The sequence below is a fragment of the Girardinichthys multiradiatus genome, chromosome 3, assembly GCF_021462225.1.
Source record: "Girardinichthys multiradiatus isolate DD_20200921_A chromosome 3, DD_fGirMul_XY1, whole genome shotgun sequence".
NCBI lineage: Eukaryota > Metazoa > Chordata > Actinopteri > Cyprinodontiformes > Goodeidae > Girardinichthys > Girardinichthys multiradiatus.
Window position 1 is genome coordinate 23,066,081 of NC_061796.1, and position 18,104 is coordinate 23,084,184.

Sequence of the window (18,104 nt, forward strand, 5' to 3'; positions counted from 1 at the left end):
TCAGGCGCCGTGTCCACCATGATTGTTTTGAAAGCACAGAACGGAGCTGAGCAATGATGAAGCTGAAATCTGCTGCCATACACAGAGAAACACACACACACACACACGATGCCTGCAGGCTGCACCCAGAGGCTTCTCTGCAAAACAGTTGAAGAAATCAGAATCATGTCTCTAAAATATTAGAGATTATAGATTATGTGGACTAGTTTTGATGGTTCCAGCTTACTGGGTAAACACGATTTAACTGTCTTGTCCCTCATTTTCTTTATTAGTATACCAATAATTAAAATGAAGCTTTTAAACAGTCTTTTCCTACATCCATTCATTAAGTTGATTTCAGATATCATTTTCTCAGGTAAAACTCTAACCATATGCATGAAAACAAGTGAATTTGAGAAATAACACTGAGCAGTATTTGGATTTTTCCTGTAGATTCATAGACAGCTATGATCGGTTGAGCAGCATCTTGTTGAATTTGAATGTTTTTCAGGGAGTTCTTCTAATGGCCACTAGATGTCTCTAAACACCAGCTGTCAGATCTTAGTTTAGGTCTTTAAGACATAAACGTCCAGGTTTGCACCATTTAATGACTGCTCTCTGTACGGACCTCCTCTGCAGGTGACCCATTTCTGCTTGCCGCAGCTGCTCCCTCTGCTCAAACACTCCATGTCCTACCTGCATGAGATTTTTGAGTTCTACGAAGAGATCCTGACGTGCCGCTACCCATACTCCTGCTTCAAGACCGTGTTTGTGGATGAGGCCTATGTTCAAGTGTCATCTTACGCTTCGATGAGCATCTTCAGGTTGGCATAGAGACAGAGGTCTTGTTTGCAGAGACTTTTTCCTGTCTTATAGGTTGCAGATTTCTTCACAATAATTTCTTCCATCCAGGGTGAAACTTTACCTGTTTCCTTTTGTTTCAGTACCAACCTGCTCCACAGCCCTATGATCATAGACCAGACCCCGCAGACCCGGCGCTGTCTGGCTCAGGCCTTGGCTCAGCAGTTCTTTGGCTGTTTTATCTCCAGAATGTCATGGTGAGACATGACTTGTCTTTGCGTCGCAAGGACGTAACCTCAGACTAAACAATCCTGATGCAGTAACATTTGCAGGTTATCCTCACAGGCATGGATCATGTTTGTATTTCACTTCTTTTTACACCACGTCCACCACCATGACTTGGCACCAGACCACCGCTCCAGTGTGGTCATCCAAAGTTAGTTGGTTCAGAGCCCCGGGAGGTTTGAAGGGAGGAGGTAGCTGGACTCTGTGATAAACCTTAGACACCACATGTTGTTGGAATGGAACAGAGCTGTCAGCATTTCTTAAAGGAGTCTTCCAGTAACATGTAAACAGCATTCAGCAGAGGCCGGTGGTCTTTTTTGAACAGTGTGGGACCATTTAGCCATAATCGCATGCACAGCTTGGTGATGAGAGATTTGCAGCAGTACTCCACAGTTTTTTTTTTTTTCAGTCCGAGGAATCAGAATCTGTCCCAGCCTGGTACTTGATGAATGATGACTTGCTGTTACTGCTGGGGAGAGTGGTCACTGTACCAGAGAAGCTGTCCAATTCACAGGGTCTGGTTTGTGTTCAGGTAGCTCTAACACACCTAGTACTGTGGAGAAAGGATCTCTTACACCAGGGTGTCCAGCTGTCCTCAGAGGCTGGTGTCCTGTTAGACGTGTCCCAGATGGCTGAATTACTTCATTGTCATGTCACTTAGCTCTGCAGAGGCCTTGTAATGAACCATTAAACTGGGCTGCATCTAAAGCATGCAGGGCAGCGACCCTTAGGACTGACCTTGGACACTACTGTTTACAGGGTTGCTACGCATGTTTCATGTCAGAATTCCTCATTTTTCCTGAGTCCCTCTTTAGTTAACAATCGGAGTGACTGGATGGAAATACAGGAGGAAAAACGGACAGACAGACAGACAGACAGACAGACAGACAGACAGATAGATAGATAGATGCACGCACGCACGGATTATTGATGGATGGTCCAACAAAAAACCTTTAGAAATTACAACAGATAATGAAGTCGGGAAATCTAAATGTTTTTTTCCATCCTCTTATTCTCTTTTGGCATCCTCATCAGACTAAAAACTAGAACGACCCTCCATACCTTTCCAGATGTAGTAGGAGCGCTGTCTTTGCCTCGTCCTTCATCCTCCTCTCCTCTTCCAGCACTCATGCTGTCTGACCTCTAAACAAGCAACACATGCGGGGCCTTCTATGTGTAAGGTGTTGTGTGTTTAGCAGGCTGGTGTCATGCAGGGAAAGATCTCACTAAAGTGTGGTGACGTTTAGGAAAGAGTGGCACTGCTGTTAGCAATTTATCAGAGCGAGGGCTCAGTGGGGCCTATAACTGAAACCAGGCCGGACTCATTATCCTGTCAGAAAACAGCTCTATGCCACACCCTTCTGCATCAGCAGACAACTGGTGGGGATGGGATGGTTGTTAGCTTGGAGGGCTGCACTCGCTTCTGTGTCGTGAACACAAGCTGCTCCATCCTCGCTGACACACACAGTTGCTGGCTGTTTCACTAAACCTTCATAGGGCACAATAATGTGCTGGTTTGTTTACTGTCTACTCAAAAGAGAAGAACTGCAAAGAAAAAGTGAAGTTGTTCTTCAGAAGGTTATTCATCCATCCTTGGGGTTCCTGAGAGATAAACTCTCCACCATTATGAAGGATCCAGCAGGTGTCCTCACATTTGAAGAGAAAGCAGCTTTGTTTTTTCTTCTGCTCCTGTTTTAACATGCGGTTTGCTTCCACCTCTATGTGTTTGTCGCCACCATTTGACTGGTAGTATTGTTGCTGTCTACATGCACAGCCCGTCAGTATGTTCACAAACATCTAGGCTTCATGTGGATGTAGAGTCCTGGCAGATTCTGGTTCTCAGTGTACAGAAAGTGAGGAAAAATGCTGCTCAAAAGAAATAGCAGTCAGCATTTTTGTTTTTTAAAAACCTCCACATTTACTGCATAATCTGAACAGTTGTTGAGGATTTCTCTTTGCTGATAACTGAACTAATATTTATGAGAAGCGCTTCGCCTCCATGCTGCATGGAGTGGACCAACCTCTGGCATTGTAAACCAGTATTCTAACCCTGGACAGTTGGTTCCTCTGCATTTCCTGGCTTTGGCTATAGCTCCTAAAAAGTGCTGTTGTTTCAACAGTGGGAACTTCTTGCCAATAGTGTTATTTAAGGTGCTGTTCCTTAAATGCTGAAAGGTGCTGAAAAATCCGAACTCTGACAGGGATTACAAATGTATATGTACAGGGGTTGGATAATGAAACTGAAACACCTGTCATTTTAGTGTGGGAGGTTTCATGGCTAAATTGGACCAGCCTGGTAGCCAGTCTTCATTGATTGCACATTGCACCAGTAAGAGCAGAGTGTGAAGGTTCAATTAGCAGGGTAAGAGCACAGTTTTGCTCAAAATATTGAAATGCACACAACATTATGGATGACATACCAGAGTTCAAAAGAGGACAAATTGTTGGTGCACCTCTTGCTGGCGCATCTGTGACCAAGACAGCAAGTCTTTGTGATGTATCAAGAGCCACGGTATCCAGGGTAATGTCAGCATACCACCAAGAAGGATGAACCACATCCAACAGGATTAACTGTGGACGCAAGAGGAAGCTGTCTGAAAGGGATGTTTGGGAGCTCCACAGGGTCAATATACACGGCCGGGCTGCTATAGCCAAACCTTTGGTCCCTCGTGCCAATGCCAAACATCGGTTTCAATGGTGCAAGGAGCACAAATCTTGGGCTGTGGACAATGTGAAACATGTATTGTTGTCTGATGAGTCCACCTTTACTGTTTTCCCCAACATCCGGGAGAGTTACGATGTGGAGAAGCCCCAAATAAGCGGACCACCCAGACTGTTGCATGCCCAGAGTGAAGCATGGGGATGGATCAGTGATGGTTTGGGCTGCCATATCATGGCATTCCCTTGTCCCAATACTTGTGCTAGATGGGCGCGTCACTGCCAAGGACTACCGAACCATTCTTGAGGACCATGTGCATCCAATGGTTCAAACATTGTATCCTGAAGGTGGTGCCGTGTATCAGGATGACAATGCACCAATACAGAAAGCAAGACTGGTGAAAGATTGGTTTGATGAACATGAAAGTGAAGTTGAACATCTCCCATGGCCTGCACAGTCACCAGTTCTAAATATTATTGAGCCACTTTGGGTGTTTTGGAGGAGCGAGTCAGGAAACGTTTTCCTCCACCAGTATCACGTAGTGACCTGGCCTCTATCCTGCAAGAAGAATGGTTTAAAATCCCTCTGACCACTGTGCAGGACTTGTATATGTCATTCCCAAGACAAACTGATGCTGTATTGGGCGCAAAAGGAGGCCCTACACCATACTAATAAATTATTGTGGTCTAAAACCAGGTGTTTCAGTTTCATTGTCCAACCCCTGTATAGATGTCCTTAATTTCAATGTCATAGTGGTTACACTCTGAAACTGAATTAAAATCATTGTAACTCCGGTAAAATGGTTAATAATCCACAGATCTTCAATTCAAATAAAAAAAATACTTTATTAATCCCACAGGGAAACTAAATGTTGTTATAGCTCATATTATGCAGGTTTTCTCAAAGAGCCGTTGTAGATGCTGATGGCTGTGGGCAGTAAGGATCTCCTGTAGCGCTCCGTCTTACAGCAGATCTGAAGAAGCCTCTGACTGAAGACACTCTGTTGTTGTACAACAGTCTCATGAAGAAGATGTTCAGGGTTCTAAATAATGTTATTTAAGGAAGAATCCTTCTTTGCACTGTCATCGCCAGAGGTCATTTTGCAAAGGATTCTTCATAAAATGAAAAACAGTTTGGAGATCTTTAAAAATTCAACCCTACAGGATTCAGGACCTGCAAACATGCTTCAGCACTGCTCCATTCAAACCTAAAATCAGTGAATGATCAATAGTGGGCAGCTGTGATCGCTTTACTCTGTGTCTCAGTACATAAACACTAAAATACTCTTACTTGACTGGTTAACATTTCTTAAAAATGCCTTGATGAGCACCTTAATCTCTCCACATTCATATCCATCCACTAAAAGCGGAAGTCCACTCTTCCTGTAGTTACATTTTTCCACTAAGGTTGGTGGGTTTCATCAATGCTTTTGCTAATATGACAAATCTGTAAAACATTGTGATATTCATCATGGGTGGCTGGGTTTGAATGTTATGCATTCAAACAGAAATACAGAACTTTTGTTGGAATTGAAGGTTAACATTAAATATGAACCATGGAGGATAAACTGGGAAATGACTGAAATAAAATGCTGGCTGTGTTCAACCAGTGAGAAATATCCTCCCCTAGCAGGGCCATTTTCAGAGTAGATCCACTATATATCCAAAAGTATTTGTCTGTCTACTTTTCATGTACATGAACTTTGATGATGTCCAATTCTTAATCTAGAAGCTCCAGTTTATTGATGGACCCACCGTTGCCAGCACCAGAATTCATTGATTTGTTGGTGTGACCCAATACCTTTGGCAGTATAGTGTATCTACTCTTGGTTTTGGTCCTGCTTCCAGCAGTGGGGAGATGACGACTCCAGAAAACTACCCTGGTTCCTGAAGAGGTTCCTGCAGTGGAAATGCACCTTTAAATATAATTCTCAGAACTGTAGAAGTTCTTGAATGATACTGGAGATGAACATTGGCTGAGTCTTGGTCATTTTGCAGATTGCTGCGATCCATTGCAGTGATAGTTTTCCATTTTATTCAACTCTTCATAGTTTTGGCCTCCATTTTAAATCCTCTGAGATTATTTTAGCTGAGCAGCTTTATTTTCTGCACTTCTTAATGTTTTCTGCTCTCCAATTAACCTTTTAATCAAATGCTTTTCTTCTTGATTGAGGACACAGACCAGCAGCATGCATATTGTGACTGTTGGCTCTGTTGGTTTTCTAATACTGTACTACCCTTCCTAGGGCATTATTTGCCATGTTCTAGCAAAAACACTGATTGATCGAGTTAGTGAAGGTGGACTGCTGTTGTTTTGAATAATTTTTACCATAGACTAGGTTAACCTTCAGGAGAACTGTTTTGTTTGTGCTTTGTGTCTCTGCAGCATAGTTTTCTGGTAATAGAGGTCTCCGAAAGAAAAACCTCAGGAGCAAACAGATTTTATTTTTAAGTATTCTTGACTTTCTCAAACCTAAGGCTGAAAATTTGAGGCCCTGAAATAGAAAATCAGGAAAATATGACCCAGTAGTTGTACACTCTGCCAAGAAGGATAAATCTTGTTTTGATTCTACTCATAATAGGTGGGCAGATATAATCAGCTCCACTACTAAAAGGCAGCCAAGGTTTAGCACAGCGTGTAGTGGTGAAACCACCAAGGTTGAATCAACATATTGTGGCTCCTTTAAACAGGCTAGTAAATCCATGGTGTTAAAATTGTGGGAGTAGTGTGTGTGTTGTGCCAAGGATTGCCCTCAAAATACCCAAAGGGTAAAACCATTTTCCAAAAATGATGAGGCAGGTCATGTGTGACCTTCATTGATTTGGAGGAGTTGTCTGCAATGGCTAAGCTCTAAGCTGTGTGGGCTGGAAGGAGATGGAAATGACAAACTGTTTGAAGGCGTTCTTGTTCACATCATCACATTGCAGCACATGACCTCATAGACAGTGCTGGATTACAAACATGAGGTCATTTGTTGGCTATTAACTCAAAGGAAGCCAGTTCACTTCCAAATATGACCGAATCTGCTCCAGGCGCATCAGTGGATCCACTGACTGTGTGGTCATATGGTGATTCAGTGTTTGGCCTTGACAAGAACTAATTCCAAGTGGAGTTCAACCAGGTGAAAATGAATAAATTCATGTTCATAGTTCACCACTTAAACATAATGAGCTTCGACATGGACTACCTCTTCCTCCATTTATCTCATTTTATCTGAACAAAAATTTTAATATATATATATATGTTGGTCATTCACCTACCATAACCTACCCTACATCTGTTTTATTCTCCCCTGTGGTCTTTGCTGACATCAACTGTATAAGAATGGTGAAATTCCCAGCAGAGCTGCCCTCATTCATATATCTTACAGTGCATCTGGAAAGGATTCTCAGGGCTTCACACTCTCCACGTTATGTTAAAGCCTTTAAACATGATATATAGAAGATAAAAAATTAAGAAACCACATGTACATGAGTATTCCCAGCCTTTACTCAGTACTTTGTTGGTGCATCTTTGACAGCAATAACAGCCACAAGCTTTGGGCAATAACACCCGTTTCTCTTTGCTGAACCTTTAAACCTCCATATGGTTGGATGGAAAACGTCAGTGCATCGCTATTTTCTGATCTCTTCAGAGAATCGGATTCAAGTTTGTCTGTTCTTGTTCCTGCGTCTGAAAACATCCCTCGAACATGATACTGCTGCCACCATGCTTCACTGTAGGGATGGTATTGGCCATGGGATGAAAGGTGCATGGTTTCCTCCAAACATGCCACTTGGCATTTGTGACAAAAGGTTTAATCATTAGGCATGTTTACATAAACATTCAGAATAAAAATGTGTCTTGTAAACACAGCAATCGGAATATTCTGATTGGATTCGGTTTGATTGGAATGAAATTGTATTCCCAATGAGAGGGGTGGTTTATGGCGATTGTCAATCCGAACGGTGGGCATGTAAACACTTGTTTGGATCGTGTCATTCTGATTGTGGCAAACTGACCTGACTGTGCATTTTCACCTTTAGTATCAAGACAAATAATTTTAGGGAAGCAACTGGTCTATTGCCACTTTAAGGCTGTAGCTTGAGTATGGAAAGCAGTAACGCCTCAACCGCTCTCAGAACCTGGTGCAGTTCGATTCTGGACGCTCAGAAGACTCAGAACCAACACATTTCCTCCTTTGTCGTTTACTTTTTTCAGCACAGGTGGAAGTATAACCTTTTCTGTGGTTGGTTTAGGGAAATCCAACAACTGTGCACATGTCAAAGTCCTTCTCTGAATAAAGCGTGGTGCATGTAAACACGTCATGATCGTATTATTTAGTTTTGCTCCCATATAAATGGTATTTTCTGATTAATTTATTAGTTTTTGTCTCCTCAGACCTGATAATTTAATTTCTTATGATCTGAGAATTCTTCAGATGCCTTCTGGCAAATTCCAGGCAGGCTGCCAGGTGCCTTTTACTAAGGAGTGGTATCATTCAGAACGAACAGCTCTGTTTAAGCTATTAGTTTAGTAGGTTATGATGAACTGTGCCTTCAGTTAATATTATGTTTAAAGCAAAACTGAAGGTTATTATAGTTTAGAGTGAGGAAAGATTAAATATTGAGTCCTCACAAAGACTGCACAAACTCACACACAACAGCTGAACTTTGTTCCTGCTGCATACACACATACAGCAGTCACCAGCGACTCACCTAAAGGAAAATGTTTGCTTTGTGGCTCTTTCTGCATGAACTATCCGAAGATTGCTCCAGAGAAACACGTTGGTACCTTTTTGTCATGGTCAGGATGACCTGCGCTCAGTTCAAGTTCATCACGTAAAAGACAGCATTGTTCAAGCTCCGCTCATGAACACGTCTCTTACGTTTTCTTAGAAGGTTTGACATTAAATAAACCTTAGAAACAAGCCCTGTGATGTTTTGAAAAGGTTTGTTTTGTCTCATTAGACAGATGTCCTTGTGTTTTTTCCCCTGCAGGGCTGATGAGTGGGTGTTGAAGGGCATCTCTGGCTACATATATGGCCTTTACCTGAAGAAGACGTTCGGAGTCAATGAATACCGACACTGGATTAAAGAGGTAGCTGCTTTGCTTTTAGCTGTTCTTGCTGAATGTTATTAAGAGCAACAGAGTCATACAAAAAATAAATTATCTTCTGATTCAGCTGCTTTTAAGCAGCTTTAACACCAGGAACTCATTTGTTTTTCTATGACTTTACGTCTATGTGGAGGAATTTCAGCTCTCTTCTTTTTACAGCTTTGCTTAATTTCTTCGAGGTTTGCAGTCATTTATTTCTGCACGGCTCTCTTAAGGTTCCAACACAACATTTCATTCCAGCTAATGTCCAAACTATGACTAGGTCATTCCTATACTTTAATTCTTTTTTTTTTTTCAGACATTTTGTTGTAGATCTGCTGCCATGTCTTAATACGTTTCACCACTGTGATTAACAGTTGGTATGCTGTGTTTGGGCTGATATGCTGTGTTTGGATTTCACCAACCACGCTGATGTGTATTATAGCCAGACTTCTCTGCTTTGGTCTTAACTGTCCAGAGACATTTTCATTACAGTCTTCTTGTTTAACTTGATGAAGCTTTTCTAACCTAAGTCCACAATCTGTTCAGAGAGAAGAAACCTATTCAGTCTTCTTCTTTGTTTTAAATGCTAACTGAGGCCTGTAGAGTCAAAGACAGTCACATGGACTCGAAATGTCTCAAAACGTTCCAGACTTGATTTGGACCAAAAGTTCTATCTTGTGATCAGGTGTGATGCAAGCCAGTGTAAAAATAATGCTGTAAAAACCGTTTGAACCCTTTTCCTGACTGATATCTTTGTTCAGTGAGATCATGCTGTTCCTTTGTAACCTCTCTCCACTTTAGCTTTAGCTGCAGGATGCATATGTGGAAGTCATAGCAACCACAGGCCCCTAAACATGGTTTAAAACCTTGTTAAATTCAGCTCTTTCTGATGGACATGAAGGCATCTAAATAATGTAGAAGTGACAAAAATATAATTGTGATAAATGATTTTTTAAATGTATTTTGCTTTGTTATTTGTCAGGAGCTGGACAGGATTGTGGAGTATGAACTGAAGATGGGAGGTGTTCTGTTGCACCCCACCTTCAGTGGAGGCAAAGAAAAGGACAAGTAAGGACCTTATTAGTCTCTGTTGTGTCAGTTAACATGTGTTTTAACTATATGTTTCTTCAGAGCTTAACTTCCTGGAACCTTTAATCAATCCGGGCTGTTTTCTGTGGATATTTCCATTGTGGGAATCTGAAAGCCTGGAACTTTATGGAGATTATGTCTCCTGATGCAGAGTGCAGCTATGGTCTGGGGACACACATCTCCAGAAGGCAGGCGTCCCAACGGCAAGTGGCAGCATCGGGGCATCAACAGAACAAATTTAACAACCCGACAAGAGACTGTCTACATGAAGAACTTGTTTGCGAAGGGAAAACCTCTGACTCTAGGAGTGATTATACGAAAGGGTTTCAACAACCAGGCAGAGATGTCAGCTCATTTCCACCAGACCTGCTTCAGTTTTCAGCCATAGTTTGGTAACCTTAAAAAAGGGAGAAAACTAGTTAGAAAACTCAGAGACAGATGGAGGCTGTTGGATTGGAGCTGACACAGACATCAAGACACCAAACAGCAGCTGAGCTGATAAAGAAGGAGCAGAGTTGGTCTTCAGCTTCACAAAGAAGAATTGACAGAGAATCGGCTTCAGGGATGAACTCTGTTGGTATTTATCTGCCCGATAAAAGGCTGAGGACTGAGGCAGCTTTGATTCTGATCACTGTTCCTGTCCTTCAGGCCGAGTCAGATGTCATTCTGAACCAGCGTTTTCACTCATATTGCTTTAAATATTGATTGTTCATCTAATGTCTCAACCACAGCGGCCATAATGTGGCGTCTGTTCTTCTAAGCTGTGGTCAAAGAAATCAGGTCTGATGTCTCGTTGTTCAGCTCTTATCGATTCTCATATTCTGTTTAGTGTGTGATCATTCTGACAGTAGTGTTCAGATTGGCTGTATTTGTAATTTTATGTTTTCACACTGAGGAGCAGAACTGCAGTAGGTTTGTGTTGGAAGAAATGGTTAATTACCATCAATCCTGGGCAGTTGTGATTAGGGATGGGTACCGAATTCGGTACTTTTATAGGTACTGACCCAATTCCATTGGTAGAACCGAGAACTCACATAAAATGAAACGGTACCATGTTTCAGTATCTAAATGCATAATTGTGACACTGAGGGAGTGGAAGAGTGAGCGATTTTCCATGCCGGACATGAACACAGCAATGCACGCACAAGAGCGTAATGATGTCAGTAGCCACTGATACCGTCACCAAAGCATGGCTGATAGAAAGCGCTTGAAAGTATGGGTCCACTTTTCAAAATGCGGTGCAGATTACGCTCGCTGCAATATTTGTGATGCAATGTGCAAGGCCAACGGTGGGAATACTTCTAATCTGAGGAAGCACCTGGTTCAGCACAGGATTTTTCTCAAGGCTGAAGAGACGCAATTTAAGTCAGCCTCAGATCTATGACTACAACTCCTGCATTCAGCACCGTTAGCACGCCTGCATCCGTTGGCACACCTGCATCCGTTAGCACGCCTGCATCCGTTAGCACGCCTGCATCCGTTGGCACACCTGCATCCGTTAGCACGCCTGCATCCGTTAGCACGCCTGCATCCGTTGGCACGCCTGCATCCGTTAGCACGCCTGCATCCGTTAGCACGCCTGCATCCGTTAGCACGCCTGCATCCGTTAGCACGCCTGCATCCGTTGGCACGCCTGCATCCGTTAGCACGCCTGCATCCGTTGGCACGCCTGCATCCGTTAGCACGCCTGCATCCGTTAGCACGCCTGCATCCGTTAGCACGCCTGCATCCGTTGGCACGCCTGCATCCGTTGGCACACCTGCATCCGTTAGCACGCCTGCATCCGTTAGCACGCCTGCATCCGTTAGCACGCCTGCATCCGTTAGCACGCCTGCATCCGTTGGCACGCCTGCATCCGTTGGCACGCCTGCATCCGTTAGCACGCCTGCATCCGTTGGCAGAAATAAATATGTTAAATATAAAGAAATGAGATTTTATTATTAAACAAATTAACATTTATTACCATATAAACCACACCACACAGCTCCACATTTAGTTTCAGGTCCATTTCAAAGTCCTACCTCCCTACCAGGGCTGGTTTTGGGGTTTCTTTTGTCTGATTTTGTCCTGGTTCGTGCTGTGGAAACACAGAGAATTCCACATGTACCTAAGAAGGTTCCTGCAGTGAAACCCAGCTGTAATATACCTGAAACACTGACCCAGCTTTTCTCTTTTCAGTCCAACTCCCCACCTTCACTTCTCCATCAAGCACCCCCACACCCTGTCCTGGGAGTACTTCAGGATGTTCCAGTGTAAGGCTCACCTAGTTATGAGGCTGATTGAAAACAGGATCAGCATGGAGTTCATGCTGCAGGTCTGACACTATCAAGGTTTCCTTTTCTTATAATTTCAAAGTCAGACTTCAAGCTTGTGTTTCCCCTTTTAAATGTCAGCGTTTCTCCTCCTTTAGGTGTTTAACAAACTCCTGAGCCTGGCCAGTACAGCGTCATCGCAGAAGTACCAGAGCCACATGTGGAGCCAGATGCTTCTGTCAACTCACGCTTTCCTCAAATCCATCTCCAACGTCTCTGGCAAAGACATCGGCCCTCTGATCAAACAGTGGGTGTATCCTTGATCCTGCTGGGATTCAGGCTGGTTTCAAACCTCTTCCTTTTGTCATAGCGATTACAAATATGAAGATATGTTGCCACTGAAAAACACACATTCTTTGGTCAGTTCAAAACAAACATTCACATACTCTTGTTAAATAACTCTTCTAATGACAACAAAATGATTCCTTTCATGTTGATAGAAGTTCCCTAAATAATCCGAGTTACTGCCTGTGTACATGTGTTCAGCCTTAACTCTTCATGTGCAGAGATCAGAGCGGGGTGGTGAAATTCTTTGGCAGCTTTGCTTTCAACAGGAAGAGAAATGTGCTGGAGCTGGAGATCCGCCAGGACTACACGTCCTCTGGAACTCAGAAATATGTGGTGAGCTACAGGCTGCAGCTGAGCCGTACAGTCTGCAGTGTAGACATTCCTCGCTATGTGACCTCTGATTTCTTACATGGGTTTACTTTGTTGAAATGCACTTGGTTTCTGTAAAGATGCCCAAGTCAAAATGTGAAAATGTTGTATTTTTGTGCAGGGACCCATCAAGGTGACGGTCCAGGAGCTGGATGGCTCTTTCAACCACACGCTGCAGATAGAGGAGAACAGTCTGAAACATGACATCCCCTGCCATTCAAAGAGCAGAAGGTAAGCTTCACTGAAGCACTAGTTGCTGTTGCAACATTAGCTTCTAGGCAGGCTTCCCTCTGTTAGCTACATTCGAGTCAAATATGAACAGACTAATGGGCCTGGGTGCTTGTTTTGTGGTAAAATGTCAGTTTCCATTTCTTTTTGGGAAACCTCGTCTTTAAATTGTTGCCAGTTTTCATATATTGGTTCCTTTACCAGAAACAAGAAGAAGAAGATTCCTCTAATGAATGGAGAGGAAGTTGACATGGATTTGTCTGCAATGGAGTAAGAGCTTCAGCTTCTTTAAAATCATTCCCTGTAAAATTATTAGCCTGGCTTTATATATTCATCCTTGTATGGACTCCTCTGCAGTGCTGACTCTCCTCTCCTGTGGATCCGAATTGACCCAGACATGTCCATTCTGAGGAAAGTGGAGTTTGAGCAGGCCGACTTCATGTGGCAATATCAGCTGCGCTATGAGAGGGACGTGGTTGCACAGGTAGGCTCGTAATTGATGAGCACCAGTGCTGATGCTAGAGCCAGTTCTTAACTGGTTCTGTAAAATAACTGGTTTGCTTTCCCAAAGCCCAAGAGGCAAATCAGAACCTCGCTTTCAGCGTCTCATTCTTTCATTGTTTGGTCCTCCCTGGTTTTTCTGTGTTTTAGTGAAGGATCATATTTGATAGGAGACAACTGAACCAAATATAATATTATTTATTCCAGTTAATCCCAGACGCTCTACAATACACACCTTCATTTATTAACAGTGTTTTAAAGAACCATTGCTCCTGATCAACTGATCTCTAATCTGCACCAGCAGTTGGAAATCGGGAGTTAAACAGTTTTTAGAGCAAGATTTATTAAACCACCTGAAGCTACTAATAGACCAACAGAGTTAAACCCAGATGGAACTAATGTCTATAGGTTCAGGGGGAAATAATCTGCTGGAAGCGGCACATTGACCTACTTAAGCTCTGACTGACGTTCAGAGACATTCAGCTTCTCTGGTTCTGATGCTGATAAGACATCTTATTGTCATTAAGCTCGGTGGTTTTACAGCGTTTCTGATTTAAGTTTTATCGACCAGAAACATAACTAAAGTCTAGAGTTTTAAACATGGCAGTCACTGCTTTTTGATTGGCTGCTGATTCCCAGGAGCGTGCCCCTAACTCCTGATGAAAGCGGTCCTACCCTCTGGTCCAGCAGCAAACTGGTGCTGGGTCAGCACCAGTTTTAAGGGCCAGAGTTTGACTCAGTGAAAACATTAAAGGACTGGTGCCCAGTAAGTTCCAGTTTAGCACTAGAAGCGGTTTAAGGAAAGTCCGTTTTGCTGTGTTGATTTATCTGTCAGCATGTGTTGTGTCACAGCTGCAGCTTCCTATAAGCTTCAGGTCCAACTACAGAAGAAACCCATTTCTTCACAGTTTGTCACATAGCAGAAAAATTGAATTTTAACCCCTCAGACATCAACACGGTGAGAATATAAGTTTCAGAGAACTGAAAGTTATGGAAACCAAAGCCTGTTTTTTTTCCTTGGTTATTGTTTTGGAACATTTGGATAAACTGTTGTACAATGAATGATTCAAACCATTGTAGGTAGATTCTCTTCCACACAGCATATTGTCAAACATACCAGAGTCCATCCACAAGTGTTGACACTAGTTAGATGGTTACCTCCCCTTTTTTGTTTTGCAGGAGGAAGCCATCACAGCACTGGAAAAATTTCCAACTCCTGCCTCCAGATTGGCTCTGACTGACATCCTGGAGCAAGAACAATGTTTTTACAAAGTCCGCATGCAGGCCTGCTTTTGCTTGGCCAAGGTCTGTCTCTCTTTGCTTAGAAGTTTAGGAAAACTGGGAGATTGTTGTTTTGTAAAGGTACCAGCAAGACTCTTGTGCTTTGATAACAGACAGCCTCTCTGTGATTGGATTGGATTATGATTGTGGTTAAACCTTCCTAGCTAGAAAACGCCTCCCAGAATGATGAGAGTTATGATGGAGCAGCAGCTGTGCTTCCCATGGTTGCCATTTATCACAGCAGTTACATTTAAAGTACACTGAGGGGAGCACGTGGCTTTTCACCAGCCTGTGTGTAACAGACAAGAAACCTTGACAGTGTAATGTAACATGTTCTAGAATCCTGCATTGCAACCAGTGTACAAGTAAAAAATATGCAACACAAGAACGCAGGAGGAATAAAAGATATGGTTGTAGTCACAAACTAAAGATAATAAATAATCGTTTTAGATGGCGGTTAACAGTATAGTTGCAGAGTAGCAGTATTCACTGACCCCCCCCCCCCTCTGTGTATCGCTTAGAATGAAGAGACCAAGGTGATTTGGGTCCAGACAGGAGATTAAACACCTCAGAACCTAAAATGAATCTGAACCTGCAGCTCTGAGACAAATCAGTACAAGGAATGTAAAAACTGCTGCTCCTCTGTTTTTAGGAAAAGAAAGATCATATAATACGTTTGGTTATAATTAAGAATAATAATTAATGAATTTTGTATTGAAACCATGTATTTGTATTCTGTCCAGTGTAGGAGATGAATCAGTGGAGAGCTGCTCCATTTGAAAACCTTGTGCTGTGTAATGGAGAAAATGCCAATGATGTCTGACCCCAGATTGTTTTCCTGCGTTTTCTAATATATTCACGACCACGGCTGTATTCCCGGGGCTCTTTCAACCATACACCCTAATGAGGGAATGCTGCAAAATGAGAGCAAATAGGTTTTGTTTGTAGCTTCTGCATCCAACACACACTTCTTATACATTCTCACATAAAGATGACTTATTAAACTAAATGTTTAGTTCATGTAATATTGTGAAACATTAGAAGAAAAACCTGACGTTCTCAGCCAGCAGGACCACCCATTGGTTTAACTCTTGCTGCGCTGAATAATCCCATTCTGTGGCTGCAGGAAATTCTCCTTTCTCTGGATCTGGTCTTGGATTTCCATCCTCCAGGTTCCACCTGAACCAATATTTTCACAGCACGATAAACTAACTGAGTGGAGGTTCAAATGGCTGCACTGGACGTCTTTTACTAAACTCCAACAGACCCCATCGTAATGGTCTTAAACTGGTACACGCACAACTTTGAACCGCAAACACGACACATAAACACATGCAGTGTCACACTTTCACTCACGCTCACCACAGACTGAAGTACGGCACACTCTGGGGAGCTTGGCTGCTCTCTGGTTGGTTTGCATCGCTTTGAGTTGTTTGAAATGAGAAGAAAATGTCGAGAGAAAGAACCGATTGGCCAAAAGCTGACATATTAAAAAAGAACGACAACAACAGAAGAATGCAGGTTGAAAGAGGCCATGAAATATGGCCGTGTTCAGGAAACTATCCAAACACAGGAAAACATTCTGAGGCCCTCTCCTCCCTTCATTTTTTTAGCTAAAAATGACATCCTGTGTCTGTGACCTTTGGCCCCATATTAGCGCATTAACATCTATTCCCTGGTATCCTGCTGGAGCTTCCACTGGGCTTCATACCAGTTCTAACCTCATGTACTGTTTACTTTGTGGGCCAGTTCTTACCACTAAAATCATAATGCACAGAAAGCCCATTGTTGCACAACTTCCAGCATTCTTCACCTATGGTTTCTGTGGCACACACGTCTTTCACAAAGTGAAATATTTTCTGATTTCAGCCTTCATTCTGTTGGCCTCAAGGTTTTGTCCTCAGTTGTCTGCAGGAAGTGGGACATGTCTCCACTTCCTGTTTTGCTGTGATACAGCAGGTGAAGCACAATGGACAGCCCAGCAGTGCTCAGCAAGATCAGCTGAACGCATAGTAACACAACTGACTGGTCTCATAACTGTGCAGATTGCCAATTCCATGATGAGCACGTGGCAGGGTCCACCAGCCATGAAGTCGCTCTTCACCAGAATGTTCTGCTGTAAGAGCTGCCCCAACATCGTCAGGACCAACAACTTCATTAACTTCCAGAGCTACTTCCTGCAGAAGGTACAAACTAAACCCAAACATTGTTCTGTTCATGTCCAGGTTTCCATCCTTCCAGTCCACTAGTGGCATAACCTAGTGAACTTTATCGATTCTATTTCTCCATTTACTTCCAAGACTTCTAACATGCTTTATGTCTCATTTGTGTCAGACGATGCCGGTTGCCATGGCGTTACTCAGAGATGTGCAGAACCTCTGTCCCAAAGATGTCCTCAACTTTATACTTGACCTCATCAAGTATAATGACAACCGGAAAAACAAAGTAAACACTTTGCCTTTAAGTAACTTACTGCCAGTACATGCTGTGTAGCAGATGAAACATCTGTTTACATCGGTGTTCTCCTGTCTTCAACCTTTTTTACCTACTTCTAGCCTGCTTTATGAATGTGAAAAGAATAAAAATCTAAAATATGGTAGCAGCTAATACTGCAGAGGGAGCAAAAAGATACATGGTTTTAGAAATATGTTACAATAAAGTCAAAAAAGTAAATACAAATTACCTTCAGAAGACACCCAGTCAGTAATCAGAGTCCAGCTGTCCTCTGAAGGCCTCAGAGATATGGTATGTCCCTTTTCCACTGGCTCGATTTGGCCCTACTCGACTCCACTTGGTTGGCCTTAGGAGCGTTTCCATTACTGTTTTTTCTGTACCGGTACTTTGTTTTTTGGTCCGTGCTCCTGAGCAGGTCCAACCGGGGCCATATGTGACATGACTGCTGTTCACTGATTGGCCATGGGAACGGGAGAAATTAGAAGGTTTTCGCTGAGGTAGTGCAGAGATAAGTTTATTCAATTCAATTTCATTCATATAACGCCAATTCACAACACAGGTTGTCTCAAGGCACGTTACAAAGTCAATTCAATTGAATCATAGAGATTTCAAGTCAGGTAGATACATTCCAGTTAATCCTTACTATCAAACAGTGCAGTCAGATTCAGTTATTTATTCAAATTGGATAAAAAGTGTTTCTGTCAAAGGAAACCCAGCAGATTGCATTGAGTCAGAGACTTGCAGCATTCACTCCTCCTGGATGAGCATGTAGAGACAGT

The 18,104-nt window shown here is 42.7% G+C and overlaps 1 protein-coding gene across 2 annotated transcripts in view; it reads left to right on the forward strand.

The window, feature by feature from the left end:
• taf2 (TAF2 RNA polymerase II, TATA box binding protein (TBP)-associated factor) overlaps positions 1-18,104 on the forward strand; it is a 42,203-nt gene that overhangs the window by 5,928 nt on the left and 18,171 nt on the right. For both annotated transcript variants that reach the window (XR_007037654.1, XM_047361116.1), the window contains exons 7-19: positions 619-803; positions 924-1,037; positions 8,704-8,803; positions 9,786-9,871; positions 12,071-12,206; positions 12,303-12,457; positions 12,711-12,825; positions 12,983-13,092; positions 13,294-13,359; positions 13,447-13,573; positions 14,770-14,895; positions 16,917-17,057; positions 17,206-17,316. Coding sequence is in view for 1 of the 2 variants with exons in the window: in XM_047361116.1 (XP_047217072.1) it covers positions 619-803; positions 924-1,037; positions 8,704-8,803; positions 9,786-9,871; positions 12,071-12,206; positions 12,303-12,457; positions 12,711-12,825; positions 12,983-13,092; positions 13,294-13,359; positions 13,447-13,573; positions 14,770-14,895; positions 16,917-17,057; positions 17,206-17,316 (1,572 nt within the window). In the remaining variant the exon portion in view is untranslated. The remainder of the gene's footprint in view (positions 1-618; positions 804-923; positions 1,038-8,703; positions 8,804-9,785; positions 9,872-12,070; positions 12,207-12,302; positions 12,458-12,710; positions 12,826-12,982; positions 13,093-13,293; positions 13,360-13,446; positions 13,574-14,769; positions 14,896-16,916; positions 17,058-17,205; positions 17,317-18,104) is intronic.